Raw genomic sequence first — 18,281 nt, forward strand, 5'->3', positions numbered from 1 at the left:
AGAGCCGGCCGTCAATCATCCTCCGTCTCCATAGGCACGCCCATTCCCCGAGGGGAGTCGGTATCTTCGATGTACGAGTACACGGTGAGTACGGGGATAAAAAAATCGGGACAGGCATACTGTAGCTCGTGCTACAATGCCTGATTTTATGGTAGAAGAAAAAAAAAATTTTTTTTGGGGGGTTTATAGGGTGAACCCCCGCTTTAAGTGCTGGGATTTGTCAATCTGAGCAGCGTTCATATTAAAGAGCAAGAGCTAATACAATACATTCATTCCCAACTTTTGAATCCAGTCATTGGACATCAAGGACCTGTCGAATGTTTATTTGTCATAGAAATTTTAGAAAATTACCTAAGCAATTTGACTTGTAATGAAAACGGAGAATACAGCTGTCAAAGCAGAATTCTGATCATGAAAGGATAAACATCAGTTTTCTGTAGTTGTGCCTCCATTCCCTCACAGTTATAGTGAAATTATATTTTGATTTAGAACTGCAGAGAGGATTGCAAGGTCTTTTATGTGATACAATTTAGTGCAAAAAACAGTAATATGTATCATTCAGTGTCTAACTGCCCTCAACTAGTAAGAGCATATTTGAGTTGCTACATACCACTGTTATATAAAAAATTATGAAGGTGGTTGAGTTTTTTTCATTTCTTCTAGGAAAGAGACAAACAGTGTCCTCCAACCATCCAGCAACAGCAGTAATACAAGCACTGGACCTAGTTTACTATTACCCTTAAGCGTAAACTCTCCAAGTTCACCAACACCAAGTTTCGGTGACCCTAAACCCAGCCAGCCACTACTTAACGGTCCATCTCAGTTTAGTTCTACACCAGAGATAAAGGTAAAAAAACAAAATGCATTACTTCTGTGAAATGTCTGTCTTTGCAAGATTAAAGTCTCAATAAACCCATGTGCACATGCCTTAATATGTGTTTCATTTATATATCGCTAAATTAAAATTCCTTTTATAATTTTTATATTTTATACGTAAAGATCTTTCAGATCTTTAAGGAGAAGGATTAAAATTCAATGTTGAAATTTATGATCCGATTTAAAAATTTACTTTAGATATACTTTACAATACAGTTTTGGGTTTATTGACACTTTAGTGATGGTGGTAGAATTGTTATATTTATAACTTGTTTAAAGGTACCCATGCACCGACACAAAAATATGCATGTGGGGATGACTGACCGTAAACATGATATTATTTGTGGGCATTGGCTATGTACATTTGTTTGGAACATGATTTGATAAAAATTCAATCTGGGTGAAAATGTTTGCTGGTTTATTGGTTAAAACAATATGTATGGAGAGATGTTGGCTAATCGTGTCTGACTGTTCAGTTGCACACACTTGGGAAGAGATTCCTCATTGCCATCCTAATAATAATTATGTATGCATAATTCTTTACAGTAGTCTACACCTGGGTTACTGCATACTACTTATTAACAAGCTTACTTTACACTTAACATATTCTGAGAGTACTACACATGGGATTACCCTCAGTTGTAGCTATGGCGGAGACCAGGTAAAAAGGAGTTAATACAAAAATCGTAGGCGAACAATTGTTCTCCTGAAGGCCTGCACAACACTCAACCTCAGAGTGGCGATACGACCCTTGCACCTGAGCAAGTGCCCACTCTAACGCGGTCTCCACATTTGATTCTAGCTTTAGATGAGCAGATAATTTCACGATTTTCACCTCCGTCAATCAGAGGAAGCTTTGTTTTCATTCAGAGAATACAAAGCGGTCTATGAATGGCTGAACGACATTCGGTCCGACTCAATTTTTTTTTCCCATGAGGAGCGGGGATGTTCATGTTCCACAGCCAAAACACAGTACTGCATGTAGCTAAAGCCACATACAGTTTATACAGTGTGCCTAGCAGGCGCACCTGTTAGTGTGGGAAACAGTTCATTTAGGCAAGCTTGGCCCAAGTAAACTATTTAAAGTGAAGGTAAAGCTAGAGATTGATGCAGTGCCATTTGCCCAATTCCATTCAAGAACACTCCAATAACATTTCTTGCCCGTCTGGATCAAATGGACTCCTTCTCTTGATTTGCCAATGCTCCATTCTAGCCAAGCAAGCAACTCCCTATCTTGATGGATAGCCAAGCCCTAACAGTGGGGAAGTTCTTCCTTTTCTATCGCCAAAAATTATCACACAGATGCAAGTTTCTCAGACTAGGGGGAACTTGCCCTGTTCTTTGACAGCTGCTAATCTCATTCCAGTATCCTGGTTTTGGTTATGATGCTTTCCGGCCTCTGTCCACTTGTAAGGTGATTGATGGGGCCAGTTTCTGGGTGGAGACCAAACCTGATTTAAGCCAGAAAATTCTTGTAATATTGGGTTTATATCGCGTGCTCCAAGCTCTTAGTCTGTCCTGCTCTGGTGTTTGGATCCCCTTGTTGATCTTGGATCGAATATCGAGTACACTCTTAAACTCTTCCTGTCTTTTGACTACAGATTAACAGACTATTCTGAACCTTGCCTGTCTTGTACCTGGATTGTCATTGAACCACTCTGCATGTCTGCCAATCACAGGTACCCATTTGCTTTGCTCAGTTCACATCTTTCATGGTGGCCAGGCACTATAGCATTGTGTAGAAGTTCTGTGGGCAACAGAGTACCGGTAAGCCTGCTTGCCTTATGGAAAAGGGGGCTGCTATATTGTAGGTGAAGAACATAGAAGCTAGCTATAGTGTCTGACCAACTGCGTTAGATGTAAATGTGACACCATCTTGCTCAAGAAAATAGAGCAAGAGAAGAAAATGGTGTTTTCTTAATTACATCAAACTGGCCCAGAAGAACCTGGTGCACAGACATACTCGGACTTCTAGTATATGACCCCCGGCCTCTTCCTAACAGGCCAGATCTGCTTTCTCAAGTCCCTGTATTCCATCCTGCTTCTCTGTCTCCAGGTTTAACCATGTCAGCCCTGGACCATTTGGCTGGCCAAAGACCAGGCCACTTTTTGCGATTCGGCACTGCGTCGCTTTAACTGACAATTGCGCGGTCGTGCGACGTGGCTCCCAAACAAACATTTACGTCCTTTTTTTCCCCCCCACAAATAGAGCTTTCTTTTAGTGGTATTTCAACACCTCTGCGGTTTGAACGTTTTGCGCTATAAACAAAAATAGATCAACAATTTTGAAAAAAAAAATATTTTTTACTTTTTGCTATAATAAATATCCCACAAAAAAAAATATAAAAAAATGTTTTCTTTATCGTACATCACGGGACACAGAGAAGCATAGTAATTACTATGTGGGTTATAGAGAGTACCTTCAGGTGTGGACACTGGCACGCCCTTAAGGCAAGAAGTTCCCTCCCCTATATAACCCATCCCATACCGGGAGTGCCTCAGTTTTTTGCCAGTGTCTAAGGTGTTGGTCACGAGTGAACATGTGCTCCAAGGAGCTCCACTGGAGGGATCCATATTGGATGTAAAAAGCCTCCATGAAATCCGGATCCGTCCAAAGTGCTTCTGAGCCAAAGTGGACGGTACCCGGGCCCCGGTTAAGAAGAACGGGGTTTGGCCTGTAATGCTTCTCTTTGAGAGCTGGATCCTGGTTATTCAGTACTTTGGTCAATTTCCTAATACCAAAAGTTTACTGACAGGGTGCCATATGGGTCCAGGGGTGTGGTGTTCCTGTCCATGGACCCCGGTCCCTGAAGGTCTATAGACGCTGCTCTCCGTGATGGGTGAAGATTGGACTGTCTGTTATGCAGAGTCCTGCAGCGTTGGATCAGGTAAGTGAAGGTGCTTCAGGACTTGGTCCTAGGAGTAACCTTCCTTTATTTGAGCCATTATGTTTGCCTAAAGCTAACTGTGCTTCTCCTATATGGTCCTGTGTGTTGTGGGGAGGAGGGGTATCTCTAGTCAGGTAGTTAGCCCCTCCTGTGCAGGTTAAAAGCAGAAAAAAATAAAAAGTTGTCCAAAATGTTTGGCTTCACTTGGCTTACCTGGTTCTCACATGGAGCTGTGGGTTCCATCCTCATGCATGGCGCGTAGCGTCATGCGCGCGCGACATTGATGTGTCTTAGGCGCACGCGCACAAATGAAATTTTTGTACGCTGCTCCGATGCGCACGAATGTGCGCGGCGTGCTCCGTGAGATGCGTGTGACGACATGTGCGCGCGTAGCCTCGTGGTGCACGCCTAGCAGCGGCGCGCGCGTGCGCATGCGCGCAGGGGGTCTATCTCAGCTGTTCTCTATGAGACTTGAGATTACAGGACAGAGCAGGTCAGGTGATACACCTAGTCCTTATATGCTCCAGTCCACCTAACTAGTTCTGGCTGACGGTGGACACAGAGATCTTGTGCACATACTTCAGTATTTAGTACTGGTGGTGGACAGTGACATTGCTTAAGGCGCATAGTGGGCTCTGCACCTTGCCAACCATCAAATAGCAGCGTCAGTGCTGGTCTATAGGTTCGCAAGTAGTTGCAACTATTGTGAGAACCTCAGCTTTATCATGGCTAAAGGCTCAGGGACTAGAAGCAAAAAAGCAAAGGGATCGCCATCTGGCTCAGAGGATCTCGGGCATGCTCCTGCGGCTGCTTCCTCTCCTGAAAAATTGAAGGAGGCCCAGGGTGAACCATCAGGGCTGTCAGATGCCTGTTCTGCCCTTGTCCCACTTGCTCCAGTTTTTGTGACACAGGAGGCTCTGGCCTCAGCTATGGGGGGTCTGGAGCAAAGATTAGCAACCTTGATTGCATCCTCTCTCTCAAGGGAAAAACGCACAAGGTCCCCCTCTCCCTCTGAGGAGTCCCTCGATTTGGGGCATGCATCCTCAGAAGAGGTTGATTTACCCTCTGGAGATCTGGCAGAAGGTCAGCTGGAAGTAGTGGACTCTGAGGATTCCACTTTGGGAGAACCCTTTTCGGCGTCGCAATCCGAAAAATTGTGGGTCCAGTCCCTCACTGAGATGGTCCGTTCGGCCTTCAAGTTGCCACTTTCAGAACCAGCTTCAAGTGCAGTCTCATCTTTAGGCTCCTTAAAAGCTCCTCAAGCTAATTATTCCTTCCCGGTTCACCCCCTGCTGGAAGGGCTTATCTACAAGGATTGGGAACATCCAGATAGATATTTTCTTCCTCCTAAGAAGTTTTCGGTTTTATACCCCATGGAGGAACAATTCACTAAAAGATGGGGCATCCCCAAGGTTGACGCAGCTGTGTCCTGCGTAAACAATTCTTTGACCTGTCCAGTAGACAATGTTCTGGTATTCAAAGATCCGACAGACAAGAGATTAGAGACTTTATTAAAAACCTCTTTTGCTTCGGCGAGAGGAATAACCCAGCCTGCAATTGCGGCTATTGGGATTTGCCAGGCCTTGAAGGACCAGTTTAAAGGGGTCTTAAAGGAATTGCCGGCACAACAGGCCCAGAATTTGGCTGAGTTTCCCAGAGCATTATGTTTTGCCATAGATGCTATTAAGGACTCCATTCAGCAGTCCTCACGTCTCACTCTCTCGCTAGTTCATATGCGCAGGTTACTCTGGCTGAAGAACTGGTCGGCTGAAGCCCCGTGTAAAAAATTACTGGCGGGGTTTCCCTTTCATGGAGAGCGTTTGTTTGGGGAAGATCTGGATGCTTACATTCAGAAAATTTCCAGTGGCAAAAGTACACTGTTGCCAGTAAAGAAAAGGTTTAGGGGTCCCCCCTCCTTTAAGCGATCCTCCTCTCCTATCCCTAGTACTTCCGGTACCAGGCAGTTCCGACGGCCTCCTGGACGATTCAATGCAGGTGGGAAGCCACAGGGCCAGCCTCAGGCTTCCAAAAAACCTTGGAACCGTAAGCCACAGGCCAAGCCAGCAACTAAGTCAGCATTATGAAGGTTCTCCCCCACTCAGCCGGGTGGGGGGAAGACTTCAGCTGTTTGCGGAGGCTTGGCTAGACAGGATCCAAGACAGGTGGGTCCTCTCTACGGTCTCCGGGGGCTACAAGCTGGAGTTGAGCGAATTTCCTCCACCGCGCTTCTTAACCTCGAACGTCCCAAAGGACCTCGGCAAAAGAAGGTCCTTAGCATTGGCCTTAGATCATCTGTTATCCCAAGGGGTAATCAGAGAGCTGCCAGTGGAAGAACAAGGTTTGGGGTTTTATTCCAATCTCTTCACCGTCCCCAAACCAAACGGGGATGTAAGACCCATCCTGGACCTCAAGGCCTTAAACAAGTTCCTAAGGGTCCAATCATTCCGGATGGAATCGATCAGGTCAGTGGTGGCCTCCCTGCAAGGAGGGGAACTACTAGCGTCCATCGATATAAAGGACGCATACTTGCACGTTCCTATCTTTCTCGACCATCAGAAGCTGCTTCGCTTCGCGGTAAATCAGCGCCACTTCCAATTCGTGGCCTTACCTTTTGGTCTGGCCACCGCTCCTCGTGTTTTCACGAAAGTATTGGCTCCACTGTTAGCCTATCTAAGGTCTCAAGGCATATCCATAGTAGCCTATCTAGACGACCTATTGGTAGTAGACCGGTCAGTGGCCGATCTAAACTCAGCGGTACACAGAACCGTAAAATTTCTGGAATCCATGGGTTGGGTTCTCAACCTGGACAAGTCAGCCTTAATGCCTGTGCAAAGGCTCGAATATTTGGGTCTACTCATAGACACAAAGCTAAAAAGGGTCTTCCTGCCCCAAAGGAAGTTCGAGGCTTTAAGAGAACTAGTTCAACTAGTCAAAGCAAAGCGTCAGCCTCCCATTCGCCTCTGTATGAGGTTACTGGGAAAGATGGTAGCCTCGTTCGAGGCCGTCCCATTTGCGCAGTTCCACTCAAGGGAGCTTCAACATGCCATTCTGTCCGCTTGGAACAAAAAGGTTCAAGCCTTGGATCTCCCTATGTCTCTCCCGGTCAGTCCGGCAGAGCCTTTGTTGGTGGCTGGTTCCCCGGAACCTGCTAAAGGGGAAGTCCTTTGTTCCCGTGACATGGCAGGTTGTGACCACGGACGCCAGTCTGCTAGGCTGGGGTGCAGTCCTGGGAGGTTTGTCTCTCCAGGGGAAATGGTCAGCCTCCGAGAGGTCTCTACCCATAAATCTGCTGGAAATTCGAGCAGTCTATCTAGCCCTGTCAGCTTGGTCAGACAGGTTGAAGGGTCTTCCGGTCAGGATTCAATCAGACAATGTCACTGCCGTGGCATACATAAATCACCAGGGGGGCACAAGAAGTTGTGCAGCCCAAAGAGAGGTGAATCGAATCCTGACCTGGGCAGAGAAATATGTCCCATGCATATCTGCAGTGTTCATTCCGGGAATAGACAATTGGCGAGCAGACTACCTAAGCCGCCAACAGGTGCTTCCAGGGGAATGGACTCTTCACCCCGACATCTTTCAGAGCATTTGTCAGAGGTGGGGAACACCAGATGTCGATCTCTTTGCATCAAGGTTCAATGCAAGGGTGGGCAACTTTCTGTCCCGGACAAGGGATCCACTTGCTTACGGCACGGATGCACTGGTGTTCCCATGGGATCAGTTCTCCCTAATGTATGCGTTTCCTCCGCTGCAATTATTACCCCGTCTTCTTCGCAGGGTAAAGTTGGAAGGAAGACCAGTGATTCTGGTGGCTCCAGCGTGGCCCAGAAGGGCCTGGTTCGCGGACATTGTAAGGATGTCCGTGGGGCAACCGTGGTCCCTGCCGCTTCGGCCAGACCTATTGTCCCAGGGGCCAATATTCCATCCTTCCTTACCGTCTCTCAATTTGACGGTCTGGCTATTGAGTCCCATATCTTAAAGAAAAGGGGTCTCTCTAATGCGGTGGCATCTACTTTGATTAATGCCAGAAAACCGGCATCCAGACTTATCTATTACCGAGTTTGGAAATCTTATGTGGCCTGGTGCGAGACCAGGGGTTGGCATCCCCGGAGGTATCTCATTGGCAGAATTCTGGAGTTTCTGCAGTTAGGGGCGGACATGAAGTTGGCCCTAAGCACCATTAAGGGCCAGATCTCGGCCTTATCGGTTTTTTTCCAAAGGCCACTAGCTACACATTCCCTGATCAAAACCTTTTTGCAAGGTGTGATCCGGCTTAGTCCACCAGTCAAGATTCCCTTGTGTCCATGGGATCTGAATCTGGTCCTTTCTGTCTTACAGAAACAACCATTTGAGCCCTTGGCTCATATTCCTTTGGTCCTTCTGACCAGGAAGGTGATATTTTTGGTAGCCATAACCTCCGCCAGGAGGGTTTCGGAGTTGGCGGCCTTGTCTTGTAAGGAACCGAACCTTATATTCCATAAGGATAGAGTGGTCCTACGGCCCCACCCGGCTTTCCTACCGAAAGTTGTTTCAAGATTTCATTTGAATCAGGATCTTGTTCTCCCGTCTTTTTTCTCAGAACCTAGTTCTGCAAGGGAGAAGTCTTTACATACGCTAGACGTATTAAGAGCAGTTAAGATCTATCTTAAAGCTACTGCTCAGGTCCGGAAAACTGATACATTGTTTATCCTGCCAGAAGGTCCCAGATGTGGGCAGGCAGCGTCGAAGTCCACTATCTCCAAATGGATTCGGCAGGTCATTACTCAAGCCTATGGCTTGAGGGGAAAGGTTCCCCCGTTTAAGGTTAAAGCACATTCCACTAGAGCGGTGGGTACTTCCTGGGCAGTGCATCATCAAGCCTCCATGGCTCAAGTCTGCAAGGCCGCGACATGGTCGTCTGTCCATACTTTCACTAAGTTTTATCAATTGGACATAAGAAAGAATGAGGAGAGCGCCTTTGGGCGCAGTGTGCTGCAGGCTGCAGTTTGATTCCTCATGTCTGATGGCGCCCGGCTTATTTCTTGGGGTCTCCCTCCCCTCATAGCATTGCTTTAGGACGTCCCACATAGTAATTACTATGCTTCTCTGTGTCCCGTGATGTACGATAAAGAAAATAGGATTTTTATAACAGCTTACCTGTAAAATCCTTTTCTTTTGAAGTACATCACGGGACACAGAGCACCCGCCCCTCTTTTGGGGTATTTGGGACACTTATTGCTTGCTACAAAACTGAGGCACTCCCGGTATGGGAGGGGTTATATAGGGGAGGGAACTTCTTGCCTTAAGGGCGTGCCAGTGTCCACACCTGAAGGTACTCTCTATAACCCACATAGTAATTACTATGCTTCTCTGTGTCCCGTGATGTACTTCAAAAGAAAAGGATTTTACAGGTAAGCTGTTATAAAAATCCTATTTTCCCTCACTTTAGGCCGATATGAATTCTACATATTTTTGGTAAAAAAAAAATCTCAATAAGCGTTTATTGATTGGTTTGCGCAAAAGTTATAGCGTCTACAAAATGGGGGATAGTTTTATGATTTTTTTTTTTTCTAGTAATGGCGGCGATCAGCGATTATATATTGTGACTGCGACATTATGGCGGACACATAAGGCACTTTTGACACCATTTTGTGATCATTCATTTTCATTTTTACAGTGCTATAAAAATGCACTGATTACTGTAAAAATGACACTGGCAGTGAAGGGGTTAACCTGTAGGGTGCGCAGAAGGGGGTTAGGTGTGACCTAGGGGGTGCTTCTAACTGTTAGAGGGCGTGGCTTGCCGTGACACGTCACTGATAGTTGTTCCCGATGACGGGCAACAAATGCTCAGTGACATGTCACTAGAAAAAGAACGGGGTGATGATGTGTTTACACTGATCGCGGACATCGAGTCCATGGTCACGTAGCTCACGACAGGGTCGCAAGAGCAATGGTGTGCCTGGCCACACGGCCGGCAAATTAAAGGGAACGTATATGTACATGCCCATTTGCACAGACGTGCCATTCTCTCAAGGTAAAAAGTTGTGCGGCGGTCGGCAAGCGGTTAACAACATTTGCACTGAAATGCAGGTGTTCAAGAATAGATGTGTTTCTGAGTCTGTGATTCCTACCTTGCTTAAAGGGGTTGTAAAGGTAAATGTTTTTTCACCCTAATGCATCCTATGCATTAAGGTGAAAGAACATCCGACGGTACCGAACCCCCGTTTTACTTACCTGACCCCTCGAAAATCCCGCGCGCGTACACGTGATCCTCTTCGGTTCCTAGCCTGGCCATTGATTAGCTAGGCTGGACGGATTGATAGCGCAGCCATTGGCTGGCGCTGCTGTCAATCACAGCGGATGACGCGGCGCGCTGGGGGGCGTGGCCGAGTGGTACAGTCGGCGGCTATGGCCGCCGCTGTATCACGGAAGCGCACTCGCAAAAGCTTTTCGCACTCGCATGAAGGTGGAAAGCTTTTGCGAGGAGCCGAGACAGCCGCCGAGGGACCCCAGAAGACCGCGTTCGGGGACACTGTGCAAAACGAGCTGCACAGTGGAGGCAAGTATAACATGTTTGTTATTTAAAAAAAAAAAAACGTTGCCTTTAGTGACCCTTTAAACCTAGAAAAGTGTCTTCCAGGAAGAAATATTGGGCTTGAGTACTCCTGAAGTCCAGGACTCCACTTTATTCATTCTTTTTTCAAAGGCCTCTTTGCTCTCCCTTTAATTACTTTACAGGATGTGTCTCTTATTAAGCTCCCCTTGCAACACCCCTTTCTTTCTTGGATCTAAATTTGGTTCTCTCTGACCCGCAGAAACCACTTTTTAAACCTACCAGGGATCATTCACGCCAAGAGGTGCATCCGAGCACATGCTTTTTTTTGAGTGTTTACACATGTCATGTTTTTAATGAGCGCAAATATACACGCATTTGCTGGATGCATGGGGGTGTCATTTAGAAATAATGGCACCCAATTGCAACTGCAAAAGGCAGCACATTTTTGTGCAGTACAGGAAAATGTGTGATTTTTCACATTACCTCACTGCAGCAGGTGTGAATGAAAATAAAATGTAGTCTGTGCATTCAGTGATCTGAAATTCCCCCTTCTAGCACAAATCCCCCCCCCAAATTCCTTCTCCTAGTCTAGCACAAACCCCCCTTCTCCCAAATCCCAACACCTGGCAAAAAACCTGCTGCAATCCCCTCCTCTAGCACAACCCCGCTCCAATTCCCTCTCCTATCGCAACGTCCCCCACCCTAATTCCTTCTCCTAGCACAAACCCTGCGCCAACACCCCACCACCCCCTCTCCCAACACAAATCCCCCCCTTCCTGGCACAAGACACCCCTTGTGGGCTATGCTTTCTGCTCGCTCCCCACCCCCTCACACGCACAATCCTCTCCCCTCCACCCCACCCACAATTTCTGCTGCTTGTAGAGGAGCGCTGTGGGGAGGAGATGGGGGCAGTAGTCAAATACTGCACATGGGGGGGAGAGCTACTTTGTGTTAACTCCTGTGTACTGTCTCTCAAGGGGGAGAGAGCACAGCCCACATGACTCTCTCCTCCCTACAACTATGTGAATAGCTATGAGAACTATTGCTGGAAAAGCAGAAAGCTTTAGTGCCGCCCAACAAATCTGCATTTTTGTTCAGTTTAAAATAATTCATCACAACACATGCTGATCACCCAGTGATTAGCTCTGAGCTTCATGGAACACAGCTTTGTGAATGTAAACTGCACAGGGACAAGGGATCTAGTTGCTTTTTTTATTTCCTGCTAAGCAGGGAATGAAAACAACTAGATCCCTAGTAAAAGCAGCACACAAACACTTGTTAGACACATTTAACCCCTATGTTGACCCCTTCCTGCCCAGTGTCAGTACAGTGTCAGTGCATATTATTAGCACTGATCACTGTAGTGATGTCAGTGCCCACAAAGTGTCAGATTGCGTGCCATACCGCTATAAGTTGTTGATCACCGCCATTAAGAGTATATAAAAAAAACTTCCCGTATATATCGCATAGTTTGTAGATGCTATAACTTTCAGGCAAACCAATCAATATACAGTTATTGGGATTTCTTTTCTTTTACCAAAGACATGTAGTCGATTACATTTTGGCCAAAATTTTGACGAGATTAGATATTTTTATTTTTTTATGGGATATGTTTTATAGCAGAAGGTAACAAATTATTGAGTCTTTTTTCATTTATATAAAAAAAAATAAAAAAACACGAGGTGATTAAATACTACCAAAAGAGAGCTTGATTTGTGTGAAAAAAAATTATATAAATTCGAGTAGAGCATTGCATGACTGTGCAATTGTCAGGTAACTACTTCCCGCTCGTGCTATAGCCAAATGACGGCTACAGCGCGGGCTTACTTCGCCAGTAGGCCATCATATGACGTCTACCAAAGATGTTGGCGGCGCCTCCACCTGAGAGCCAAGGGACAGATCGGTTTCAGGTGCCGACATCGCGGGCGCCCTAGACAGGTAAGTGTCTATATATTTAAAGTCAGCAGCTGCGGTATTTGTAGCTCCTGACTTTATTTTCCATTTTTTCAGTGGAACTCAGCTTTAAGCGCACTAGGGAGCCGGCCCGGGACTCAATGGCTGCTATAGCAGGGGATCTTTGGTGAGAGTTCGCAATCCTCGCCAAAAGGCGACCAGTTTTCTCGCCCTTCTCAAAGAACGCCCGTTTGGAGAAATATCTCTTCTTTTGGGCCGAGGAGGAGAGTAAATGCTCATAGGCAGATTGGGCAGCCTGCCACACCTCTTTAGCAGAGTCGGAGGGATCTTGCTTGACATTCGGATTGCGATTTCGAATGGACAAATACGGGAGGGCGTGACCGGATGCAGACATTCGGATTGCAGTGCCGCCAGATATTCACCCAGCCCACCTATTACAGCAACCTCGCCAAGGGAGTACCCCTGGAGAGGGCCGAGGGGCTGGATGTCTATCCAAGACTGAGTTAAAATCCCTAATCACGAGCAGCGGTACATCCGGCCTGCTGTCCAAAAATTCGATCAGAAGCCTGAGCACCGCTGCCGTATGGGGCAGAGGTATGTAAACACAAGCTAATACACATGTCAATGTACCAAAGTGACAGTGAATGAAAACGAAATGACCATCCGTGTTTGTAAATTGTATTGTCATATTCCTTGTGGTCAAGATCTCCATAGATCAAAACACTTACCAAATATTTCAAGTAGCCAGTTTTCCACAAAAGTTGTGGGGTGTCTGCCCTCCACCCGCTCAGGTAGGCCCACAATGTGTCGGTTATTTCATCTGAGACAGTTTTCCATATCTTCTATTCTATCGTTTGCTTCTCTAGCCATCTGGTATGTAGCTTTAGTATCCTGGGCTATGGGAGGTAACTGATCTTCCATGTCACTGACACTACTCTTTACTGCTGGATCTTTTGTAAATCCTGTCTTAGTAGTGATGCATCCTCCTGCAGTCACCCAAACTGCTCCTTCAATGTGTTAACAGATACTGTACAGTTGTTTACTGCCCGAAGGCTATCTGCCAATGTGGACTGAGCAGTGTCAGTTGTGTATGAGCCGTGCAGCTCCAGGGCCATGAGGTCTACCTCTCTATCCCCACAGTGATCTGGTAAGATGGCTGGCTGCACCTGGCTGCTGATGTATCATCCCCTCTCAGCAGGATGGCTGTTCTGTCCCCATGGTCCCTGACATCTTCTGTGTGTAGTAAAACAGGTCCATTGGAGCTTCCTTTCCCAGGGTCTTGGGGGGCTTACTTGTTTTAGGTCCCAGGTCCTTCATCTTATCAGTGCCACGTGGAGTTCCCTTCACTGTAATCAACGGAAGGCTATCATGGAATTCCAGACCTGCGGCTTCATTTTGTCCTTTACAACTCATTCCTCTGGTGCAGAGGGCCGGCGGGGGTTTCACACAGATCCCTGGGTCAGTATTTTGCTGCATAAAGTGGTAAGGGGTCAGTAAGGAGCTGTGGGAGATGCATTCTCTCACATGCCAGTCTTGGCCATGCCCCTGGCTTTTCTCTCATCTGGTGTGCAGAGGTTTCTGGCTTTGAGTACTATCTGTATAGAAACATTTCAATCATAGGGGACTGAAAACAAGGAGGACTAATATGAATACACTGATTATGTTGTTAATCCAAAAGTATACATTTTATTTAATTAATTAAATAACCCATGATATGTAGGAAAATTATGTGAAAGGGAGGGGCTAAAATCGATTACAGTGGGATCTGGGCCAATGTAGGCTTTAATCGGATCAACACATAAACATACACATTTAAGACGAGAGACATGACAAACATATATAGACCGTCCGGACGTCAATTTGCAAAGGAGGATTATCTGTCCCCGGAGGGGAAATCCCCGGTAATAAACTAATGGGTATGCAAAATACCAGGAACAGGGGGATCCTTCTTAGCCAACTCACATATACCCTGTTTCCCCAAAAATAAGACCTACCCTGAAAATAAGACCTAGTGCTATTTTCCAGGAAGGCTGCAATATAAGCCCTACCCCGAAAATAAGCCCTAGTTAAAAATACTTGTAAAATCCTATAATCCACTCTATTACAGTAGTTTATAATGTACAATGTGTGTGTTTCTGTAATATAATTGCGGGGAAGAGAGCTGCGGCATTTAACGGAAGTGCAGAGCGGCGCTATAACAAATGTATTTGGCACAATTATATTACAGAAACGCACACATTGTACATTATATAATACTGTAATAGAGTGGATTATAGGATTGTACAAGCATTTTAACTCAGTTCACACTGGGGATTCCTGACAGGCAGGGAGGGAGAGGACAGCACATTACATGGTAAGACCTACCCTGAAAATAAGCCCTACTGTGTCTTTTGTTGGCATAATTAATATAAGACCCGGGCTTATTTTCGGGGAAACACGGTATGTATGTATATTTATGTGCACCTCATCTATAACTTGCTGCACAAACTCTCTGTGACCGAGTAGATCTATAACAGCGATCCCAAGCATATTTAATGGCTTTATATATATAGTGGTACTATTTGTCTTTCCGACCAGCGTAGCTAGCCATTAAAATGTACCTATAAAATAAATGAGCTGTATATGTGTATGCTGACCAGGTTCATTACTATATTTCCTCCTCTTTCTCCCACTCCTCTTCCTCCTTTCTCAATATAAAAATGTATAGAATGAAATCATCTAGTGATAAAAGTCCATTAGGTGCTCACTTTATATCAGGATGAAACCGCTGGGGGAACCGTCGCCCTAAAAAAAGGCATCTATTGCTGAACATACATAATTTCTTTTAATTTTTCTCTTCTCTAAACTTACAAAGCAATTTACGACGATAATCAGGGATGGCGCTATAAAGAGGAAATCCCTGCTCTACGTCGGCACGCCCAGATGAAGCTACGCAATACACAGCGAAACTAGTCGACTCTACACCCGACTGTCCGACCGTCACGCAAACCCCATCGTCTGCATGACCCCTCCACTGTGATACTAAGGGGTTGCTGGAACATGGGGAGCCAATTCTGATGGGGGATGACCTATGGAGCAGCTGCTTATACAGAGCAAAAAACATTTGTGCTTGACAGTACTTGGACTTCAGGACCAGTAACCTTGGGGCTTAGTCCTCATAGGTGTAATCATACCCAGGCTGTCCATCTCATCTGCTACTTCAGAGAAATCATCTGCCTAGTGACTTCCAGGCATGATACACCTGCAATCATTGAAATGCCTTTCAGGCACTATATCAAATGTGCCACTGATCCCGTGATGATATCGCTCCACAGGATTCCTCAATGATATTGTTTTCTTTGAAGCAACGTGAAGTTTAGCAGATGCAAATCACACCACAATCCAAGGAGGGGTAATGTACTTCTTATGAGACTTGATCTCCTTTGAATAATCATTTATGATTAGTTGCCGCACCAGTGAAACTCTGTCATTTAAAGCCAATATAATTATAATTAAACACCATTGATGATCCTCTTCATGAACGGAGATGTATGAAATAACACATATGTGTTTCCCATTGGAACATATCCAAATCAATCTATGGACATATTGAATTATTATTATTTAGAACCTTCTCTATAACGGCTGCAGCCTAAATTCATTTCTCTCCTCCTCCCCTATCCTTGACTTTCACCTCTTCTCCGCAGCTCGAGCATCCAGGAGGCTAAGAAGGATCACCTGTCCCTGGTATTTTGCATACCCATTAACTAGTTTATTACCAGGGATTTCCCCTCCGGGGATAGATAATCCTCCTTTGCAAATTGACGTCCGGACGGTCTATATATGTTTGTCATGTCTCTCGTCTTAAATGTGTATGTTTATGTGTTGATCTGATTAAAGCCTACATTGGCCCAGATCCCACTCTAATCGATTTTAGCCCCTCCCTTTCACATAATTTTCCTACATATCATGGGTTATTTAATTAATTAAATAAAATGTATACTTTTGGATTAACATAGGCAGTGTATTCATATTAGTCCTTCTTGTTTTCAGTCCCCTTTGATTGAAATGTTTCTATATATATGCAGTTAAGGATTGAACCACTGACTCAAAGCACATGATATATATCAATAGCCTCGTTTCCCTCTCTTACTTAACATATTTGAGTGCTATCTGGCAGATAACCACCTTGGACTTTCTGTTTCAGAGACCTATTGCATCGCTTTCCTTGGTAAAAAGCCTTTGTGCAGGTTTTACACAGAATACACTGCCTGTGAGGCTGCTTTATTTCTGTGAGACCCTAATTTGGTCTTGTTCTTACAGACTTTTTTCTTTTTGAGCCTCTCTGCGACAGTAACCATTTCATCCCCAGAAGAATTTACCCCCTTCCTGACCAGAGCATTTTTTTGCGGTTCGGCACTGTCACTTTAGCTGACAATTGCGCAGTCATGCGACGTAAGCCTAAGATGGGAATCTACGAACCACTGGGGTAACCCCTGGCGATTAGGTCGCACGGTGCCACATGCGCCAATTTTCTGGTTAATCAAGTGACTAAAATGTGGCACGCTTGTGTAATAATTGTCCACATACAAATGGTACCTCTTTCCGAATGAGGGTGAAACCAAGTTCCACACTATCTTGCCAGCGCTCCCTATGTAATCTGGGCAGTTCTCTGGCTCTACGTGACTATCTTTTCCCTCATAAACCATAAAACTACATGTATAGCCTGTGGCCCTGTCACAGAGCTTATACATCTTGACCCCATATCTGGCACGCTTTCAGGGAAGGTATTGTTTGAAAGGCAAGCGGCAAGAAAATGTAATCAGGGACTCATCAACGCAGACAACTTGATGGGGAGTATACAAGGCTGCAAAACGTTTGTTAAAGTGGTTTATTAGGGGCTGAATTTTGTAGAGCCGATCGAATTCAGGGTCTCCCTGAGGACGACAAAGTTCATTGTCGTTAAAATGAATGAACCACAAGATCTGCTTGCATCGTGCCCTGGCCATGAAGGCAGAGAACATGGGCTGGGTCAATGGATCAATATAACCGCAGCTTACTCAATTTAACTATGCCAATGTAAAGGTCCAGAAAGGCTTTAATTCAGAAACCGTAATTGGTTTCCATTCCCTGGCAAGGGAGGACTGGGGATTAGCGACAATGTATTGACCAGCATACAAATTAGTTTGGTCCACAATAGATCTATAGAGATCTTCTGTGAAAAACGGCAAATAAAAATCAAGTGTCGTAAAATCAACTGTTTCCACCTGAATTCCGGGTTGACCAGTGAATGGGGGAAGTACGGGTGTAAGTTGTAGGCACCCAATCAGGATTGGCGAATTCTGCAGGAAGGACACTATGGGCATGACGGACCCGTCTGTTTTCTTCTTGGTGGCAGCGGGACACTACTTGTGCTTGCCACCTCGCCAGCTTGAACTGCACTTATGGGATTCGCCACGTCACCAAGTGTTACTGCAGTGCTGGATGTACGACCAGGATGTACTAGGCCGCTGGTGCTTGACAGTTCACCAGAAGGATGGGCGGCACTAGTACTTCTCTGCTCCATACGAGAGCCCTGCAGTTGGTGCACAACAGCAGCAGAAGAATGGGGTCGGATATGCCTGACCTTGGTAGGGACCACAACTTTGTCGTCAGAGCTATCTGTCATGGAGCTGCTGTCTACAGCAGGGGTCGTCAACCCCCAGTCCGCGGCCCAAAGCCGGGCCGCACCGCCTCTCCAGCCGGGCCGCAACGCACAGGACACATTGGCGGGCCGTACCGCCGCTATATCCGGGGCGATCCATTGTAAATTCAGCTGCCCGAGCAGAGAGATGACGCCATCTTTCTGAGTTATGCAGAGGCGCGCCGCTGTCCTGCCCTACATACGTGCAAGACTACGCTACACAGTCCTGCCCAATGAGAGCAGAGAGAGAGAATTACGTCATCTCTCCGCCCACCCGCTCTATGCATTCCCGCAAACGGCTCCCCCTCACATTCCCGCGCTGAGACTGTGTAAGTACAGTGAGTGGGCACTGCTGAGGGACTTTTATATTGTTTAATACTGGCACATTTATTATTATTTTTTA

The 18,281-nt window shown here is 45.9% G+C and overlaps 1 protein-coding gene across 1 annotated transcript in view; it reads left to right on the plus strand.

Moving 5' to 3' along the window:
* Nucleotides 1-18,281, plus strand: part of CNOT3 (CCR4-NOT transcription complex subunit 3) — a 425,129-nt gene that overhangs the window by 296,233 nt on the left and 110,615 nt on the right. The window contains 1 exon segment of the mRNA XM_040327617.1: nt 664-847. Coding sequence (XP_040183551.1) covers nt 664-847 — 184 coding nt within the window.

The sequence above is a fragment of the Rana temporaria genome, chromosome 10 (genome assembly GCF_905171775.1).
Source record: "Rana temporaria chromosome 10, aRanTem1.1, whole genome shotgun sequence".
Classification (NCBI taxonomy): domain Eukaryota; kingdom Metazoa; phylum Chordata; class Amphibia; order Anura; family Ranidae; genus Rana; species Rana temporaria.